At 42.9% G+C, this 22,016-nt stretch overlaps 1 protein-coding gene across 3 annotated transcripts in view; it reads left to right on the forward strand.

Moving 5' to 3' along the window:
• tpk1 (thiamin pyrophosphokinase 1) overlaps positions 1 to 22,016 on the forward strand; it is a 318,684-nt gene that overhangs the window by 108,481 nt on the left and 188,187 nt on the right. For all 3 annotated transcript variants that reach the window (XM_084325680.1, XM_084325682.1, XM_084325681.1), the window contains exon 4: positions 17,407 to 17,476. In XM_084325680.1, the coding sequence (XP_084181806.1) occupies positions 17,407 to 17,476 (70 nt within the window). The remainder of the gene's footprint in view (positions 1 to 17,406; positions 17,477 to 22,016) is intronic.

Here is a 22,016-nt window from a genome sequence, read left to right on the forward strand (position 1 = left end):
GCAGCAGCTTGAACATGCTGTTGTTGGGGGTGGTGAGGGTCTTTCATTATTCTGCAGGCTCTGGATTTGCACCTCTTGTTATATAAGTCCTGCAGGGGTGGTAGTGCAATACCTGTAGTGCGCTCAGCTGAGCGCACCACTCTCTGTAGGGCCTTCTTGTCCTGTGCCTTGCTGTTTCCATACCAGGCAGTGATGTTTCCAGTCAAGATGCTCTCTACAGCTCCGGAGTAGAAGGACTGGAGTATCTTCCCCGATACTCTGAACTTCCCTAACTGTTTCAGGTGCAGTGTTGCGTTCCTCATATCAACACTGATTGCACGCACGCTAATGACGCCACATGCACGCACGCTCCCGGACGTGTGCGCATAAATGTTCCCTCGCTTAAGCACAGACTAAAGACAATGCCTAATTGCCTCTACGAATGGAATGTAACACATTTCATTCACAAGTTCTGTGTGAATGTATCTGAGAACCTATTTAACACACCTGACGACCGGCGCTATTGATATGTAAAGTAGCCCAGGTGGGTACTTATAGTGAGTTGGCGAGTGCAGCGCATTCCTGTGTGCACGTGCGCGCCGTGCACATCCGTGCGTGCACACGCTTCTGCTCACAAAACTTTGGCTGCACTGCATGCAACCCCGTCCCATGAAGAACGCATCACTGCTCAGGTGGTAGAGGCGCTGCTTCGCCTTTTTTACGACTGAGTCTATGTGTGTTGTCCATGTCAGGTCCTCTGAGATGTGGACCCCCAGGTACTTAAAGCTGCTCACCCTGTCCACAGTAGCCCCGTTTATCCACAGTGGTGTGTGTGTGTCCTGCTGTACTCTCCTAAAATCCACGATCAGCTCCTTGGTTTTACCAATGTTCAGGAGTAGGCTGTTGTCCTGGCACCAGAGTGCCAGTGCATCAACCTCCTCCCGGTAGGCCTTCTCGTCGTTGTCAAAGATCAGCCCCACCACCACCACTGTGTCGTCCGCAAACTTCACTATGGAGTTGGAGCTGAACTTGGCCACACAGTCATGTGTGTAGAGTGAATACAGCAGGGGGCTCAGAACACAGCCCTGGGGGGACCCGATACTCATGGTGATGGTGTTGGAGGTCTGACCCCCCACCCTGACCGCCTGATGCCTTTCACTCAGAAAATCCAGTATCCAGGCGCTCAGAGCGGAGCTCAGACCCAGCTCGATCAGCTTGTCCACCAGTCTGGTGGGGACTATGGTGTTGAACGCTGAGCTATAGTCAATGAACAACAGTCTCACATAGCCCCCTTCTGGCGGTCAAGGTGAGAGAGGGTGCTGTGTAGTACCTGAGAGACCGCATCGTCAGTGGACCTGTTTGGCCTGTATGCAAATTGCAAAGGGTCCATATCACTGGGGAGGGAGGCACAAATGTAATCCTTAACCAGCCTCTCTACCATCTTAATGTTAGAAAAGTCGACCCGAACCCTTCAAACGTATCTTTTGGACGAGGATGACACACCCTGCCTGCGTTCCTTTACCGCATTCCCCTTTTCTTTTTTTTGAGAGTGTCGGAAGACGGGGACGGCCGACGCAGAGAGGAGAGGTATCGGTGAATAATGACAGCGACATGCAGGGAAGGGAGCGAGGGATTGGAGGGCAGAGTGATGGATGGCAGGAGGGCGTGAAGGCATCATAATAGGTATAATGGTCTCCTGCACCTGCTCGGCGTGACCGTTTGCCCTCTTCTGTAGCACCGGGGCCCTCGCTCTGACAGGCATAAATCCCCCAACCGCTGAACTCATCACTACTGGGACGCCGTACAGCATCCCACACAGCAGTCTGCATGTGTGTGTGAGTGTGTGAGAGAGAGGGATAGAGAGAGAGGGAGGAATGAAGAGAAAGAGAGATAGTTGACTGTGTGTGTCTTAAGGTCATACTGATAAACAGTATATATATACACTCGCTGCACTGAGCAGATGATTGACAAACACTGCAGTCATTATTCCAAGACCTTCGAACACAACGGTGAACACATTAGTGTGCGCGTGTGTATCTGTGTTTTTGTATGTTTTTTGTGTTTCCTTGTGTGTATATGTGCTTGTGTTGATGCATGCATTTATGTATGTGTGCGTGTACAGTGTTTGTGTGTGTGCGTGTGTGTATGTGTCTGTGTGTGTGTGTGTGTGTGTGTGTGTGTGTGTGTGTGTGTGCATGTGTGTGTGTATGCGTGCATGTACATGTGTATCAGTGTTTTTGTGTGTTTTTGTGTGTGTGTGTGTGTGCGCGCCCGCATGTGTGTGTGTGTGTGTGTGCGCGCGCGCGTGTGTAAATGGCTGCATTTATATACCGCTTTTATCCAAATCGCTTTACAATTTGTTCCTCACATTTTTACCCATTCACTCACATTCACACACAGATGACATAGGCAACCATGCAAGGTGCCGACCTGCTCATCAGGAGCAATTAGGGGTTAAGTGTCTTGCTCAAGCACAGTTCAACACGCTGCCCTGGAAGAGCGGGAATCGAACCGGGAACCTCCAGATTGCCAGACAACTGCTCTACCTCCCGAGCCCCTGAGAGATATCATCTCCATCATGCAGCAGCTATGCAGCGACGCTGCCTGACTCAGTGACAGGAGCTCTAGGGCCGGAGAGCCAGCAGGGATTATTTTTAGTATTATGGTCTGTTTAGTCACAAGGTCATCATCACACCTTGCCTCTGATGGCCTGTCACCGCTCACAGCAACAGGTCAGCACTCAATCAGAGAGAGAGAGAGAGAGAGAGAGAGAGAGAGAGAGAGAGAGAGAGAGAGAGATAGAGATAGAGAACAGAAGGAGTGGATGATAGAGATATAGAGGAGAAAGGGAAATAGAGGAGAAAGGGAGGGAGATAGATGAGGGAGGGATCCTTTGTGTACTTCCAATATTGTGAGGAATGACAGCCCTTGTTGAGAATATAAAATATATAACATATTTGTAAGTTCTCACTTTTGGCAATTTGGTTTTTAGAAGCGTATGATTAGGTTTAAATTAGGGGAACAATTGGGATGATTTTTAGGTTTTTAACTAATTCAGCGCCAGGGATTAGCCATGTCCCGTTCTAGCTATGCCACAATTTAAATATAGGGGTGCGTCACCTTGTTTGTAGAGTTATATCTATATTCTATATTATAGCTATGGAGACAATACTATAGTAATTTGACAGTGACTTTCTTCCGTCGAACATGCAAAAAAGAGATACATTTTCCATGCATACGTTTGCGCGTTATCCCGTGGTGAATATAAGTATAGTTTAGGAGTGATCCAGGATAATTCCTGAAAAGCTGAGTTATAGGGCACTACATGTATTCTACTATAATCATTGGCGTTTCTTGCCTGGACACGCTACTATTTCCAAATCAAATGTATATAATAGGTATTATGTTTCACCATGCATGCATGAAATGGGGGGGGGGGGGGGGTCGTTTGTTTATGCTTTGATGGCCAGTAACGGCATTCATGTTGAACACTACAGACGCTGATCAGCTGGATCGATATGAAAACATTGTTGGATCAAGCTGAAATTGATGTCAGGTAGTCCTTACCTTGGACCGGGGGTATTCCAAAAAGAATATTCCAATTGTCTGATCGCGATTTCCAGTATTGGTGTCCATCTGGTCCCGGACATAATTTGGCACAATTTATGGATCGAGTGTGCCAGATGCGTTTCGAAGTGGTCGGATGAAGCTATTTACTCGGCTCCGTCTAAATTTAGCGCCCGGAGGGATTTAAATGTAACACATGGTCTGGAACAGGGTTTACTGCACTCTCGATACTGCCACCTAGCCGGATCTGGCCGGTACTGCACCCTCGGGCTCCCAGTATGCCTTTTAACGGCAACATACAGGTCCGTGACTAGAGATGTTCCGATACCATTTTTTCCTTCCCGATCCGATTCCGATACCTAAGCTTTGGGTATCGGCCGATACCGATCCGATACTAGTGCATACATAAACAAATAAAATAAAAAAAGTATATTATATTATATAAATTATAAAACCTTTTTAAAAATTTTTTTTACAGATGCTGTTTTATATATACCGTTTTTTAGTAATAACTAGAAAGTAATGGTATTTATTCAACAACAGGTGATTGTATAGATTAGTATTAGTATCATTAATTGACAACTATGCTCAATGAGTTCACCCACGGAAAGGTTGTTGGGACATTGGTACCGCATGGACGTTATACGTTGTTGCACTTGCTACCCAGTCTGCTCCGGTTCAGTTAGCTAGTAGAAGAGGCTCTGGCTAGTAGTTATGTTTATGTTGTGATTTTCGATGCAAAATAAATATTCAACATTCTCTTTTGAGACTCCGGCTCTGACTCTTATCATTTGGCAGTGGCACTAAAAGCTAAACATTGTCACCGGTATGGCTTTCCGCATTATGTCATTAATTGCGTGCATGTGTGGGAGTGGTGACGGCACTTAGATTATCCAGTTAACGTGAGCTAGGTTAGCCAGTTAACGTGAGCTATAACGTTACTGGTGAAAAAGTGATTTACCTTGGAATACTCCTTTGCCAACTTGCTGTACTTTGCTTGCAGGTCTGCAGCCATTATTGCTAGATTATGAATAGCTCCAACTTTAGCCAAGGTAACGTTAAGCTAAAACTAGCTTTTCAGGTAGCTCTTCAGCTAATGCTAATAACACCAACAAGCGAATACATCAGCGCTCCCCGTCAACACCGCTCTGTCGGGACGATGGCATTTAACCTGTACCACCGTCGATTATTTTCCCCTAAAATATATACTTAGGTAAATGGAATATTGCTCCACTTCTACAAGGTCCATTTGCATATTCCTGGTATCTAGTGACATCTATGGACCTCAGGAAATGTATTCACAGTGTCAGAAATATTGTGTCTATTACTAGGCTTGCTTAAATTGTGATGAAACAAAGGAGAATATGAATTATGATTTTTCTTTGCATCTTTGACAATGAATAACACCATGATAATAATGACCAAACTTAAAAAATTGCCACTGATCTCGTTCAGTACCCTCTTGAGATCATGTGTAAAAAAAATCTAAGGAAATTAATAAAGGGAAGATGATTAAACCGAAGGTTCTGTACAGTACTGAATTCTCCCATCCGGACCAATGCAATTTGAAATATTATTATAGAATATAGAATGATGTTTATCAATTAACTTATTATAGCCAATTCGCACATTTATATATATATATACATATATTATCTTTCAAATGCCCGAGTTCAATTTGGATTTAGTATCACCAGGTATGCATAAGGACAGATAATGAAATCTACTGTACTCTACTGTACTTTAAAATTTTCCCCACAGTGCAACCGTTTTGAAACTAATTTCAGATCTAATTGTTCCTACATGTTAAGGGACAAATGTAAATCAGTAAGTGAGTATAGTCTATACGTCTATAGTGGAATTGACGTATGAGGCTATAACTCCACATTTTGGGAATTACCCTAGACCGCTCTAAAACCATACTTACATTCACCACGGTATAACACAGGAACGTATGGATGGAAAAATTTATTCTTTTTCACATATTGAACGATAGATAGGTGATGTCAAATGGGCCATAGTATTGTATCCATAGCTATAATATAGAATATAGTTATAACTCTACAAACAAGGTGACGCACTCCTATATTTTAAAGCGTGGCAGTGCTATGACGGGCTCCGTCTAATTCCCGGCGGTCAATGAGTTAAGTATGGGACAGCCTGACAGCGGGCCGTCACACACTCCTGTGCACATCGCGGCACTTTGCGCTACTCTGGTGTACCTAAAAAACTAAGGCTGTCAAAGTTAACGCGGTATTAACGCGTTAACGCCCGATTCTATTAACGCCACTATTTTTTTTAACTCATGATTAACTTTGGGTCAGAGAGATGAGGAAGGGGCAAGAGAGAAAGAGAGCTGGGAGAGTGTGTGTGAGAGAGAGAGAAGGGGGGGGGGTGAGTACTCAGCCCTTGTGTGTGTGAATGTAACAAGTTCCTAACGTTTTCTTTCCCCTATTATTTCATGCACACTTTATTCATTGTTTTAAATTATTATTTTCTTTTAAGTTATTTTGTGCATCACTCTGTTTTGAATTTGATGCAAATTTGCAATGCATGAGGGTCATCCTTTTGTGTTAAATGGCTGCATAAAGCAAGCATTTGTTGACTCATGTTGATAAGAGTATTAAAACTTGGAACTTGAAAAACATCCGTTTAAGGTAGATACAATTTTATTTTTTAAATGCGATTAATTTGCGATTAATCAGATTAAATATTTTTACATATACTAAAAAAACGAAACATTTTATAATTGTTTTCATCATCTTTTGACAAAAATCCAGCTTGAAGCTGTTGGTGCCTGTGGAAGTCTGTTGTAAACTTCAGCTGGACAGCCATTGATTTTGTAATAATCCTGACAAATTTATCCTGAAATTCAAACTTTGAAATTGGCTCTGACAGCCCTTCTCTCTTCTCTCTTGTGTGTGTGTGTGTGTGTGTGTGTGTGTGTGTGTGTGTGTGTGTGTGTGTGTGTGTGTGTGTGTGTGTGTGTGTGTGTGTGTGTGTGTGTGTGTGTGTGTGTGTGTGTGTGTGTGTGTGTGTGTGTGTGTGTGTGTGTGTGTGTGTGTGTGTGTGTGTGTGTGTCAAGAATCAAAAGGTTTATTTGTCACATACATACCAGGGCATACAGTGAAATGCGGGTGGTCATGCCCGTATTGATTGTGCAAAATACAATAATAAAATAGAATGAAATAGGCATCGAAAAAATAAAATAGAAAAGGGTGTGTGTGTGTGTGTTTCTGTGTGTGTTTCTGTGTGTATGTCTGAGGGTCATTGTCATTGGGTTTGAACATGCACATTCAGAGCTGAGGAGATGATTGACAACTACTGCATCAATTATTCAAGGTCCAGCAAGTATAATAACAAGCGTATGCATGATGTGCCTATAAATATACCACTATAGAAATACTGTGGTAGTGATTGATGGACGTACACAACAGATTGGATGTGTTTCAGGTTTGTAATGTTAAACTACATGATGAACGCACAGCAGATGATTGACAAACATTGCAGTTATTAGTGAACAAAGTAAAAAACAAACAAAACACAACCGCTCCAAGTGAGTGCAGGTGCTTGTGACACTTGCGCCCCTGTACGAATATAAGGACAGCCGGGCAACCTGCCACCGCGGGGCCTTTAATAACTTCTCTCTCTCTCCTACTGCAAGTTATCATTTGAGGTGCTTTCCTGGTGTTTGCGCTCCCATCTAGGGTAATGAGTCATTTGCATTCCAATCAGCTCCAAACGCCAAGCTTCTGCAGCAGGTGGCTGGGTGAGAAATCAAAACACATTCCCCGCTATATCCTGTTTACATCAAAGCAGGCACCTCTGTCAGTCCCTCGCTCCTCTGAGGGTTAACAGGGAGGCTAGCTTGTTATACACAACATGTGGAGAGTAGAGGAGCTCCACCGACAGACACCCACCCACCCTTCCCTCCCTCCCCTGGGGATTATCCTCCCACAGTTGGAAAGTACAACTTGAAGGGATAGTTGTGTTTTTTTTGGGAACCCTATAACCCTCTTTGCTACTTAGCAATGGTGTCCTTTCTCAGCACAATCCAAGCTGGTCCTCCTCACACTAGCTCCGGCTAGTTAGCCACAGACCAATACAAAGAGGCTTGAAGGATATATATATATCCTTTTTTTATCTTATTTGTTGTTATAATTGTTGTATTTGTATTGCATTCTTTACCATGTTATACCATGTTTTATTATAGTGCCATGTACAGCACGTTGGTGCAATTACAGTGCTTTAGAAATAAAACATACTTTACTCCCAAGCACTGACATTTATTAGGTCTATAAGGTCATACTTACACTTACGTTAGGACAGGGAGGTATGTGGACAATGAAGGTATACCGTCATGGATGCTTGCATAGGTATGCATTTCTACAATACCGTCATTCACAATATTTGACCTGTATTGTAAAGAATATACACAAATTGTAAATTTTGTTAATAAAGTTCATAATTTTTTTTCCCTTGCAGCAGTATTAAAAAAAGTACTGTACAAGACTATACCATTTTTTTTATGAAACTGCACCATGACAATTGTATTACAAGACATTGTAATTTGTACTGTAAAACGAAATACCATCAAATATGGTTATACCGTTAAAACTAAGAAAAATCCCTAAGTTTATTCAATATCAAATAGGCCTACTTATTGATACTAAATTACAGAAGGTTTTGCATTAAATATCCCCTCCACACATGTTTTTAACGTTAACATATACATGTTGGTAATGTTAGCAGTCTGGTAGACAGAAATTCAATATTCAGTAAGTGCAGTAGCAGCCTTCAAAACCAAACGCTGAAGCCATAATGTGCGGGGCAGACTGAGCGAAAGGCTAATGAGGTTGCCTCCTTCATACAGTGAGCACTAAAAGCTAATGGGAAGAGGCTTAATCAACAACGAGAGAGGAAATGCTAAGCTAAGCATTTAGCATCCGCTGGCGACAGGGTTAGATTTTTTTTTTTTTATATATAAATCATTTCAGATAATGGTTGAAGAAGTGAGTCTTTAGTCGACGGCGAAAGATTGGACGGGATTCGGCTGTCCTAACTGGGATGGGTAGTTCATTCCACCATTGTGGGGCAAGGACTGAGAATAGGCGGCTTCTCTTTGATGACCCTCCGGGAGCTTGGATAGGAGTAGGTCTGAGGCGGCCAGAAGATGCAGAGCGTAGGGGTCTTGAGGGTGTGTAGTTAGAGACCATTGACCGGAGGTAGGCGGGAGCGGTTCCCTTTGCCGCACTGTATGCTAGGTCGAGGGCCTTGAAGCGGATACGTGCAGCAATGTGGAGCCAGTGCAGGTCCCTAAGAAGTGGGGTGACATGGGCCGACTTCGGTAGGTTTGAGATCAGGCGGGCCGCTGCGTTTTGAATGAGTTGAAGAGGCTTGGTGGCAGTGGCCGGGAGGCCAGCTAGCAGTGCGTTGCAGTAGTCGAGGCGGGAGATGACTGTTGATTGGACGAGGAGTTGAGTGGCTTCTTTTGTCAGGAAGGGGCGTATCCTTCTGACGTTGCTCAGGAGGAATCTGCAGGTTCTGGTTGTCGCTGCGATGTGAGCAGAGAAGTTCAACTGGTCGTCGAGGACAACACCAAGGTTCTTGGCGGTCGGGGACGCGGTCACAGCTGCATTCTCGACTGTGATGGAGAGGTCGGTCAGGGGGGAGGATTTGGCCGGCAGGTGGAGCAATTCTGTTTTGCTTAGGTTCAGTTTGAGGTGGTTGGTCGTCATCCAGGCGGAGATGTCGGACAGACAGGCCGAGATCCGCTCAGAGACGTGGATATCTGAGGGAGGGAAGGAGAGGAAGAGTTGAGTATCATCGGCATAACAATGATATGAGAAGCCATGAGACGTGATAATGTTACCCAGTGATTTAGTGTAGAGGGAGAAGAGAAGGGGTCCTAGGACCGAGCCCTGGGGGACACCCGTCCGGAGGGGGCGGGTGGCCGACAGAGTCCCTCTCCATGACACTTGGTAACACACACACACACACACACACACACACACACACACACACACACACATACACACACACACATCACACACATCACACACACACAGATCCTGTGCGGTGTGCGAAACGAAATGCCCAAATACTAGTTGTTGCCGCTTGCGTCTAAATCGACAATAAATCGTCTTCTGATTAGAGAAAAAACTGCTGCATTTCGTGTGTGAACTGTCCACATGTTGGTGTTCAAGTTTGTCTGTTGTAGTGTAAAATATTGATCTTTCAAATGAATGGAAAATCACGAATGATGCGCTTCGCGCATGCATTTAATATGACGTTATTATTATTATTTATCTCCGACTCCGACCACACCCCCAAGTCTGACTGGCTTCCCGCGTGCCTGGTTGTGTTAAAGGAAAACTCCAACATTTTGGGAAATTAGCTTATTTAACATCTTCCATGGAGTTAAACAAGAAGATACATACCTTTTTTGTCTCTGTGCATGCAGTAGGCTTAGGGAACGCCCGCACCGTTAGCGTAGCTTAGCTTCATCACTGGAAGTGGGGCAGGCCTTTACCCTGAAGTTCCCTACAGTCACGAAATACACTCCAAATACAACTCCAAAATGTTCCTGTAAACATGTTGTGACCTGTGTATTTACCACGTGGAGAAATAATTTAATTCGACATTTACGTTTTCTAAGCAAATATACTCAAATAGCAAATATTTTTTGCCGAACCACTCCTCTCGGCAAGGATCTGGGGGAGGTAGTGTGATCCTTCCACACGTTACACTCTCCCAGTGAGAGTCCGCGCTGCCAGGTGGAAAAAGAAGCGGTGGGCTGGCTGCACATGTGTCGGAGGAAGCATGTGATAGTCTGCGCCCTCCCAGACCGACGGTAGGGGGTAGAGTGTGCAACGACCAGGAAGGGGATTGGGAATTGGCATAACGACTAACATTGGGATGAAAAAAAAGAAAAAAAATTTGATAATTTTGTGAAGGCACATGTGTACATGGTATATGGTATATACCTTGATTTGGGAGTATTTGGTGTTTCAGGGGATCAACCAGAACGGTTTGGGCTTATTGCATATAACACGTTTTATCTTGCAATCTATGGAAAAAGACTGGATTATCTTGGAAATGCGAGATGTTTAGCGTGTAATAAACTACAGACTACAGTGTGTAGAAACAAACTATTTTTTTCCATGTTGGACTACAAGTAGTGTCTGTCAAATGAGCCACACCATTGTCTCCACAGCTATAATGCAGAACACACACACAGCTCTGCAAACATCGTGAAACACTGCGAAAATTACCATTTTAAGCTGGCGTGAAGCGGCAGAGATGGGGACAGTTTATGGCGCTGGATGAGCTAAAGGGGAAAACTTATGGAACTCTGCCTACTGGCTTAAAACTGGAGTCCAATGTCAATGTCTTCACATGTGTAGACGCAGACTGGTTTTGTTGTTTTGATCATGTACTCTTGTTCTGATTTGTGATTTTAATTCTGTATTGTACTGTCCATTTTTATCTTTTAGAAAAGCCTCAATGGACTGGTGTTGAAAACTAGCATTCGTGCTATAAACACGCAAACAACACATCTGGTCTGTCTGTGACTGGTCCAATGTAGCTGTGGTGTCTATTTTAAATAAAAGTTTTCATTCATTCACTCTGTTACCTGGCAATATAGAGATACTGGGAAGCTGATCGAGAGACAACTGAGGAAATTCAGATTGCCCACCCATTGAAGTTCATCATAATTGAGTGGGGGTGGAGGGTATAGTGTCATTATGATGTCTGTCTCTTATCAAATTAGAACCTGCAGTTGCTGATGTTTCTGATGTGACGACGCTCCCCCAAATTGTTGCTTGCTTGCTCTGATCTGTGTCCCCGTTTCACAGGATTGGTGGGTGGAGCTGGCAGAGCAAAGCTGGGGGAGGGTCATCAGGCTAATTGGGGCACACCCAGTGGTGCAGTCGTAATATGGGAACTGCCTAGACGCCACGTGCACACGCGCATACATGTTCCCTTGCTTGTGCACAGAACAGATGATTATTATGCATAACAATGTTTCAAATGTAGTTACAATTTCTTTAATTGAATTAACTTAAACTAGAAAAGTTAAGTTTCCGTCACTTCAGACTTCCGCGGAATTAAATAATTATAATAATAATAAATACGACTATTTGTATCATTAACAATCACGTTTTACATATATAGTCATGACTCAACGAACCATGTCCGAAAATAAATAATGCACATATCTAAGAGCCAGTGTAGAAACGGCTTGATTGCATACTACTGTTACATTTGCACTCTGGTTGGATGTTGTATTGTACTTGTGCTGTAAAATGACAATACATTTGAATCTAATCTAATCTCATTTTGGGAGATTATATAAAATATTATTATTATCATTTGGAGTCGCAAATTGCTGTCACGCTATGGCGCGTGCGTGTGTACACAGTATACAGTATCCCAGTATCCTCACAATATCTGCTGCATCGTTAACACAATGGACGCCAGACCCGACATATTTCGGGTTAACTCGCCATCGCTTGAGCACCAAACCAGAGAAAAGTCGGGTTTTCATTTCTTTTATTCGCTATATCCATTCATAATTCATCCATCCAGCCTGATGTTATCATTGGGAATGGGTCTGAGATACGTCCAATACCGCCGCCTAACGCCTTGCGGCCGCTATTGCACTCCGTTTGAAACGATGTGGCTTGTTGTCTGGGCTGAGCTGCGGCACGGGGGCGGGGTCTAAACACTCGGGCAAGACAAGCGGTTACCACAGTTGCATCGACGAGGGCCCCTCCCCCATTCATGTTCAATGCTGGATTACGTTGGAAACATGATCGCGATCAGTATTTGGAATGGCGATCAGATAATTGGATTATTGTTTTTGCAGTACATCATAGACAAGGTAAGGAGTCGGACTATATGTTATCAATCTTGCATTGATCCGATTCCCCGCGATCGGAGCGTGTGTCTGCGGTGTGTGTGTGGGGAGTCCCGTTGGTTGCGATCAAAGCACGGAGGGGCGGCTTTCCCCCCCACCCTTTCATGCATGCATGATGAAACATAATACCGATAATCTACCGTTGATTTCAGATTGATTATTGATCCAGGCGAGAAATGGCACGATTTATAATGAAATGCAGTAAAACGCTGTTTGGCTGCGTTTCCTGGGATTACACAGAATCACTCTAAAACTATACTCATATTCACCACGGTATAAAACGGAAATGTATGGATGAAAAAAAATATCTGTTTTTTGCATCTTGACCAGAAGAAACTCACTGACAATCGACTATGTTATTAGATCCATAGCTATAATATTTTATATAGTTTTAGCACTGCAAACACCGGCATTTATCCCTATTGAACAAAGCGCTGGCACACAATGGCCATACACCCATAGTGACCTCTGGTGCTGAACCTGTTAATGAGCTAGAGATTTATATGGAATTCGTTAACCTATTCTTACTCTATTCCACTTTATCGCGCAATTGGGTTATGCAGCAGGTGTGTGTGTGTGTATGTGTGTGTAAGTAATGCTCACATTCCTCATTGAGTCATGACTATAAATACTAAACGTAATTGTCTTCTTGACTTGTTTAAAGAAGACGTGTCCGGCCCATTAATTAATACATTTGATTTGATTTGATTTGATTTGATTTGATTTGATTTGGCAGTTGTTCAGTATTGACATTATTAAATGAGATGTCATGCTAATATGTCATGTTCTACAGTAGGACTTACTACCTAATAAAACAAGTCATTCGAATAATAGAAGCCTACTTTGCTGAAATGATTCATTTAGCACGTATACAGTCTGTGTGTGTGTGTGTGTGTGCTCGCACGCTGAGGCTGCCTCACTAAGCCATTTCTCCACGCATTTATTTATTGATGGAGCATTTATTTATCCACTCTGGTTGGATGGTGTATTGTACTTGTGCTGTATAATAACAATACATTTCGATTACATTTTACATTTACATTTAATAACACATGGTGTGTTGCTATTAACACTTTCAGTGCCACCAGGGGGCGCACGACTTAGTGCATGAATGCCACCATTGGCGCTAATGTTAACGTTAATATCGCCTAATCTATGTTTTAAATTATGGCTATGTGTCTAATCTGCCCGTCGCTTATCAAAGAATCATTTTCCAGTCAGTGCTGTCAAGGCAGATTGGTTTTCTATCGCTTCATTTCCGTTTGAGAGCATTTTGAAAAGCACCCGTTTTGAGGTAAAAAACAGCCCATTCTGGGCCATTCTGTGATAATCGTCTTTTACTGGAATATTCCAGAACGTTGATATTTGTCTGCCTATTTATGAATCGTTTTCAAATAAACGCTAGATGATCAATATTATACGTACACGCACACACATTCGAGGTGTGCGCTGATAATATCCGTTTTCATTTCCTCATGGATTTGACAGTGAAACCGCTGGAGCACATATCAGAAAAAAGCTTATATCTTCATCAAAACGAGTCTGATTATCCTAACACTGATAACATAGATTCCTTACCTGACATCAGATGGTATCCAACTGGTATATTCCAATTCCTGATCACCATTCTAAAAAATCGATAAGTGTATAGATCTAACGTGTATACAGTAGATCTCATGCTTGCCGCGGCTCAGAGTCTCCAGAATGAACTCTGGTAACCCCGGCTGCATCAGTGGACTGGAAAATGTGGACTGGAATAATTTTTTTTCCCCATCCATTTTCATTGAGTCCATTCCAAAATCCCTGATGTCATCTGGGAGACGATAGGGGGCACCTTTTTCACATCTGATCGCCGGCTGCCTTTGGGTAGGCTAGGGTAGGCTCGCGTGATGCAATATGATTTCAGATCGCTAAAAAAAGAAAAAAAAAATCAGAGAAATCTCTTGAGTGGCTTTCAACGTAACTATTGTAAATCCGAGAAAAGCCGTGAGTGGCAGTCAAAGTGTTAACACATGGTGTGTTGCTATTAACACATGGCGTGTTATTAACACACCAGTAACACATCTGTATGTGTTCATTTTACCACAACACGTTATTATTTCAACATTTCTTTGTCTGTACAGACAGATTTGATAGAACCATGTTAGCCTTGTCTGCAAACTATCAGGGCGATATTTGCACACACACACACACACACACACACACACACACACACACACACACACACACACACACACAGAAACATACACAGTACACACACAAACACACACGTATAGACAGGGCTGTACACTGCGATGATATCGTCGCGAATTGCCCCTTTAATTGGCCGTTGCGATTGGTAAATATTATCTGGGGGCGGGCTTGCGAGTAGTGCTTTCAAGCCTTGCATTCGCATTTCACTCCTAAATTATCCAAGGCGTGTGATGACGCGACGTCACTCACGCGAGCTGAGCAGTGAGCACTCAGCAGGTATGATCAGTGGGAACAATCGACTGAGCACTCACTCTGATAGACTGGCTGACTGTCTGATTTAGCTATGAAGAAAAGTAAAGTTAGTATTGCTTCATATTTTCGACGCGTTCGACCTCCTATAGTGAGCCGAACTGAACTGAACTCAGACACACGGAGAGAGCTGCAGCGTCTGCTGCTCCTCCTCCCTCCCGCTGCGCACCCGTGGCTGTTGTAAACACTAGTCTCTAGTGGGACACTGGGACCGTGAGCCTGCCAGCCGGCTAGCTACTGATAGCTATCAACAAATGCTCCAGTAAGTCTAGTAGTGCATGATAGCTCATGTTAGCTTACTGTTCAAAACGAAACGTCCCATTAAACTAAATAGTTCAGATAGCTCCTGATATCAATGTCTTATAACACTGAGTTGATGCGTATTCGAGCTGAGGGCACGCTGAATATAGTCAATAGGGTCCAGCTGCAGCGCCGGAGAATCCTGGCCGTAGCTGGAGGCTACAGTATAGGGGCCAGCTGCAGCTCCGGGGAATCCTGGCCGTAGCTGGAGGCTACTCGAGTACACACAGACAGTGGAGCTGGTTGCATATAGCGAGCATTTAGACTTGTTGCTTGGTGGCGATGTCTCGCAGATAATACAACTACAAGTATGATTATATAATATATATATTTTATTAAAAAAAAATTATATAAAATATATATATATATTTTTTTATCAAAAACAATCGATATAAATAATGGTAAAATTGGTATTTAAAAATTTGCCCCTAAAAAATATGTTTTGCCCCTAAATTTCTCATTTAGGGGCAAGTGTGCCCCTAGTGAAAAAGCTTAGCGTACAGCCCTGATAGAATATAATAGAATATAAATACTTTATTCATCCCGAGGGAAGTTTGGCACTACAAATCGCTCACAGTAAACAGTAAACATTTAGGGAGACAAAACAAGTCACGAATGAAGAATAAAATAAGCCTAAGAATACAAATACCCAGCTCCGGCATATACATTTCATATGTTATGTTTATACATTCTAATATAAAATATACAGTAACATATTCACAAGTCTACAGTAAGTGTAATATTGAACAGTGTTGTTTTAAAAGTAAAAGTCCAGGAAGATGAGTGATGCATTGTAACACACAAACACACACACACACACACACACACACACACACACACACACACACACACACACACACACACACACACACACACACACACACACACACACACACACACACACACACACACACACACACACAGCCGTTTACACACATGAACACACACACATATACCCAGGCTTAAGAATCGCTGATGTAGGCAATCGTTATTTTAAACAAGGCGATTATTATGTCTGATGCTCAGAAGTGTTGCTCAGACACAACAGCCCCAAACACAAAAGCTCCAAAGCAAAACGTTTTTTGAATATAATATAAATCCTGGAATAGCATACATTTGCAAATGGTATCTATTCACAAACATTTTAATAGTATTCTTCACAAGTGCAATCACAAGTGACTGCATATTTTACCCACTGTTCAAAACAAGAATTGATCAGCTCAATTATTTATGACCAGTAGATGGTTTCATTACTCAAATGTACTTTAACCACAAGGTTAAAGAGAGAGCGTGAGATCCCCCCCATATCCACACTGGGAGGAGGAGAGAAACTCCTCTCTGGATGATGTCACCTGGAGGAGGAGGACAGACCTCTAGTGAACTACAGACAATATTTCCTATGTTGTGTGTTCATAGTTCAGCCTAATCTCACATTGTTTACACTGTTTATTTTTTATATTCAGATTTGTATATAATTATATTGCCTATATTTATGTATTTCTACTATTTCCCTGCCCATACCTGTATCTATTACGCCCAGATTGCCCCAAGGGGATCAATAAAGGAAATATATTATCTTATCTTGTCTTTGACTGCATGTGGTCGGACCGTCCTATAGACCGTGTGGACATTTCAACTGAGTTTAGACCCTACGCTTTAGACGAACTTTGTGTCTGCGGGCGCCTCCAGAGAGAACAGTGGGACGTGGTCTTGAAATAGCCTGGAAAACAGCCGTACCATCTGAACCACACTGCTTGTAATGGTGCAAACTAAAATGATCCTGTCTCAGTCTCTGTCGTTATCTGCAACCAAGCACGATAGTCCAGAACACAACATCCACTTTTTTGTCTGTATGAGTCTCTCACTCTGTTTCTCTTCTCTCTCTCTCTCTCTCTCTCTCTCTCTCTCTCTCTCTCTCTCTCTCTCTCTCTCTCTCTCTCTCTCTCTCTCTCTCTCTCTCTCTCTCTCTCTCTCTCTCTCTCTCTCTCTCTCTCTCTCTCTCTCTCTCTCTCTCTCTCTCTCTCTCTCTCTCTCTCTCTCTCTCTCTCTCTCTCTCTCTCTCTCTCTCTCTCTCTCTCTCTCTCTCTCTCTCTCTCTCTCTCTCTCTCTCTCTCTCTCTCTCTCTCTCTCTCTAGCTATCGTGAGGGCATGTGCAGATGGAGCAGCTAACCACCTCTATGACATCACTGCTGGAGAGCGAGATAGGTAATACTGTGTGTGTGTGTGCTTACTCTTATAGATTCTGTGTGAGCGCAGTGGTTACCACTTTTTCTACTTGCAATTACTCTTATAGATTCATCATGTTTGTTTTTCATGCAGTGTTTTTATTATGTCTTGCTGTATACATGTGTTATGTATGCGTGTATATTATGTCTGTGTATATATATATATTATCGCTCTCTCTCTCTATCTCAATTCAATTCAAAGGGGCTTTATTGACATGGGAAACATACGTTTACATTGCCAAAGCCAGTGTTAAAACAAACAAAATAAAGCAAAACAATCATTAGCAAGCGTCCAGAAACCATCAAGCGGTCCAATGTGTTCCTGAGGAAGGAGGGAAGGAAGGAAGAACTAGAACTTGTTTCCCACTTCAAATTCCTTGGGGTCATCTTGGACTCAAACCTGACCTTTAAGAAACACATAAAGAAAGTGAGGAACACCATCAACTTCAACATTTCCAACTTCAAACAAATACGGCCCTCCCTAACACTTGAAGCCGCAAAGACATACCTACACTGTATGGTCTTCTCTCACATTGAATATTGCCTTCTAAACTGGTCATTTACTGGGGCCACAGCCATGAAACCCATAGAACAACTCTACAACAGAGCATTGAAGGTATATGACAGGAAACAGTACTCATACCACCACTGTAAAATCCTGGATAAGCATCAAATTTAAAATTTTGAAAACCTCAGACGTTATAAAAGTTCCTGCTTTGTATATAAATGCCTGCACAGATTAGCCCCTCCCCCTCTCAAGGAGTTTATCCACGAGAAAAGGAACACTGGATTAGCCACTAGATCAAACACCAGAGGGGATTGTGAGGTCCATTTTAGAAAGACCGCCTTCAGCAAAAATTGTCTATCGATAAAGGGAAGTGGAACATGGAACAGCCTTCCGGTCCCCTTAAGGGAATGTCCCACCCTGTCCACCTTTAAGGGCCAACTCAGGAAATGGCTGTTAGACAGCCAAATATGCACTCATTAGGGATGTTAGTGATGTTGTACTGACTGAATGTCATGTTAGTGTGGTCATGTCAGTGATGTCAGTTTGTATGAATGAACGTTGTATGGTCCGTTTTGTGTTTGTTTTATGTTAGGACTACGGGGGGAAATTAGCCCTGTGCTATTCCCGGCATATTTACGTCTTTATCATGCTGTGATGTTATGCATACACATGTAAATGATGTTCATTAATTTGCATTGTCCTTAATAAACAAATCTTAATCTTAAACAGAGAAATCAGAAGAAATCAGTACAGATGCAATTTTTTGTGCGATTGGCAGTCTTTGGTGAGCGTTGAGTCTTGGTGGCTTGACACAGTACTGAACAAGACCAGGGACTGGGAGAGATTCTAGCATACTGATGACTCACACACGAGTGGGAATATTCATATGTAAATAGGACAGCCAGGCAGGAGTCAATCGTCTGTCTCCCTGTGGAACTCTCTTCCCAGGGCCATCCAAAACTATCCCACTATTGCTGTCTTCAAGAGGGGTGTGAAGCGACATCTGCAACAATAGGTTGCAGTGGGTGCTTGGTCACCACTCTTGAAGAGCAGGAACATTTAGTGACCTCTGCACTGCATGATCATCTCTCTATCTCTATCTCACTATTTCTCTCTGTCTCCCTGTCTCTCTCTTTTTCTTTATCTTGCTCTATCTCTCTCTACCTCTTTCTCCCTCCCCATAGCCCTCTATTTCTATATCCCTCTCTTTTCTTTATCTTGCTCTCTCTCCCTCTATCTCTACCTCTTTCTACCTCCCCTTATCCCTCGCTTTATATCTCCCTCTCTTTCTATCCATATCTCCCTATTTCTCTCTCCCTCTTTCTATATCTCTCTCTTTATCTCTCTATATCCCCCTCTTTCTCTCTCCCTCTATCTCTCGTTATCTCTATTTCTCACTCGCATTGTCTCTTTCCCTCTTATTATCCCTCTCTTTCTCTTCATCTATTCTCTTCCTCCCTCTCTTTCGCTTCATCCCTCTCTTTATTTCCCTCCCTATCTTTATATCCCTCTATCTCCCTTGCTCTCTCTCTCACCCTCTCTTCATCTCTCTCTCTTCCTGGTTCTCCTGCTCTCATGTAAGGTAATGCCATTTGACAGTAGGTTATGACACAGCCTGTCGGGGTGTGAGATGCAACAGATCTCAAATGTGCCAACACAAACACACACACACACACACACACACACACACCCACACACTCACTCACACACACCCACATGCACGCAATCACACACACTCACTGGGATGGGATGTAAATTACCCAGATGGAGCTTGCATGCATCACATAAGTGTATATACATACATATGAAAGGTGATACCGGGGTTCTTCCTGCATATTAATATCCGGCAATTCCCAGGTTGTCTCCACTGTAAAATAAAACATGGCCGATAAAATAAAACATAACGCTGTACGCCTCCACTGGTAATTACTTGTTTTTTTGCATTTTGTACATTTTTGTTTTGTATATTGTATATTTTGTTTGGTCTTTATTATTTTACTTTGTACTGTATGAAGCACAATCTCAGGAGGGTCATACAGAACCAAGCATTTCACTATAATGTACATGCACCTTTACATTTGCATTTAGTCATTTCGCTGAATGCTTTTATTCAAAGCAATAAAGGAATGTGAATCACTACCCACTTTCAAAAACACTCTCAAAGAACACCTACGGGAGACTGCAATTCGAAACTGGCCCCTGCAAATGTCCCAACCCAACCCCCTCCAATGTACAGTAAATTACCAAGTATGGCTTTGTCAATATTCCAATGTACAGTGTACAGTCTAGTCTCCTAGTCTCTGATTGGGTTGAATGGGAGCTTGTGCAACGTTCTAGTCTCTGGTGCCAACGCTGCCATTGAACCAACGTTTTGGGCGTATCAGGGGAAGACATAGTGACTAGAGCATTTGTACAGACACACGTTTTCTTTATTAACAGCCTAAACGTTTCATTGAAATGGTTAGCGGTCACATCGCCATGCTAGTGTCCAGCAGACGTGAGCTAGCTTGTTGCTAGCTTGTTGCTAGCTGTAATGACGATTGTGTTTCATAGCGCGTCTGGACAGCGGGTCTGCTTATGATACTGACGAGATGCGTTGCCGTAACTTTACATGGGAAACTTCCTGTCTGCACAAAGGGGCCGCTAGCCCTTGGGTGTTCATCTTAAGCACCACTTGGGTGAACAGAGGCCAACGGGCCGAGGGGCTGTTCCCACGGCAACTGATTTGGTACAGACCTCAAAATGATTTTTTGATTTCCTCCATTCATCCATTAAGTGATTGTAGCTCAGAATAAGCACTGACATTACTCATTGTAATTTCGGAGGCATTTCATTACCGTTCAAGGGCATTTTCTTTTAGCAGCAAAGCCCAAGGTAATCATTTCTGAACGAGTTTGTGGCGCAACCTTTTGTGTTCTCCTCCTCCTAACACACTATCAGTGTGAAGCAGATGGCTCTGTGTGTGTGTGCGTGTGTGTGTGTGTGTGTGTGTGTGTGTGTGTGTGTGTGTGTGTGTGTGTGTACATGCTAATAGAGTAGTATGTTGTAAGGCATGGACTGATTGTTACTCACTCATTGTGTCTGCCCACAAGGCAGCTAGCTGATTAGCTGTGGGATCAGCCATTTTGGATTGCAAACACACACACACACACACACACACACACACACACACACACACACACACACACACACACACACACACACACACACACGCACACACACACCAGTGTACAAACAAACAATGACCACACGGCTAATTAATAATGATGCAGAATGGCTGTTCCATCTACATGTGTGGTGCATATCTATATTATCTATACTTATTGGTGGTTGTGTGTGTGTGTGTGTGTGTGTGTGTGTGTGTGTGTGTGTGTGTGTGTGTGTGTGTGTGTGTGTGTGTGTGTGTGTGTGTGTGTGTGTGTGTGTGTGTGTGTGTGTGTGTGTGCATGTGCATGTGCATGTATTTGTATGATGGGATGGTATGTGTGTGGGCTTGTAATTGAGCAGTATTTGCAGAGATGATGGGGGGGGGGGGGGTATGAGGAAGTACTCCCCAAGGCTAACATAAATCTCATTACCCCTCTGCACACGTCCTAATGAGGTGCACCTCCACTTTGTGTTTGTCTCCATGTGTGTGTGGGCAATGGGCATGCATGCATATTTATGTGTGCGTCTCTTGAATGCTTCATGTGCACGTATACCTCAGTGTTTGGTCTCTCTGATTGATGGGATGGATGGGGTGGGTGTGTCTAGCTCTGATTGGAATGAATGATGGAGGGATGCCATATAGAATAGAGATTAGGGCCTGATTCATAGACATATGCAATCTAATTTGTAAGTTATGGCGATTTTTCTTTTATAATAAAAAAATAAGTTATTAATTTTATTAATTTTTTTTTACCTTTTTTACTTTTTTACTTAACTTTTTAAATGATTTTATTGAAAAAAAATAAGAACCGTGAGAGAATCGTGATCTCAATTCTTAGAGAGAACAATCGTGATTCACATTTTA

Source organism: Notolepis coatsorum, assembly GCF_963971535.1.
Source record: "Notolepis coatsorum genome assembly, chromosome: 12".
NCBI classification, from domain to species: Eukaryota; Metazoa; Chordata; class Actinopteri; order Aulopiformes; family Paralepididae; genus Notolepis; species Notolepis coatsorum.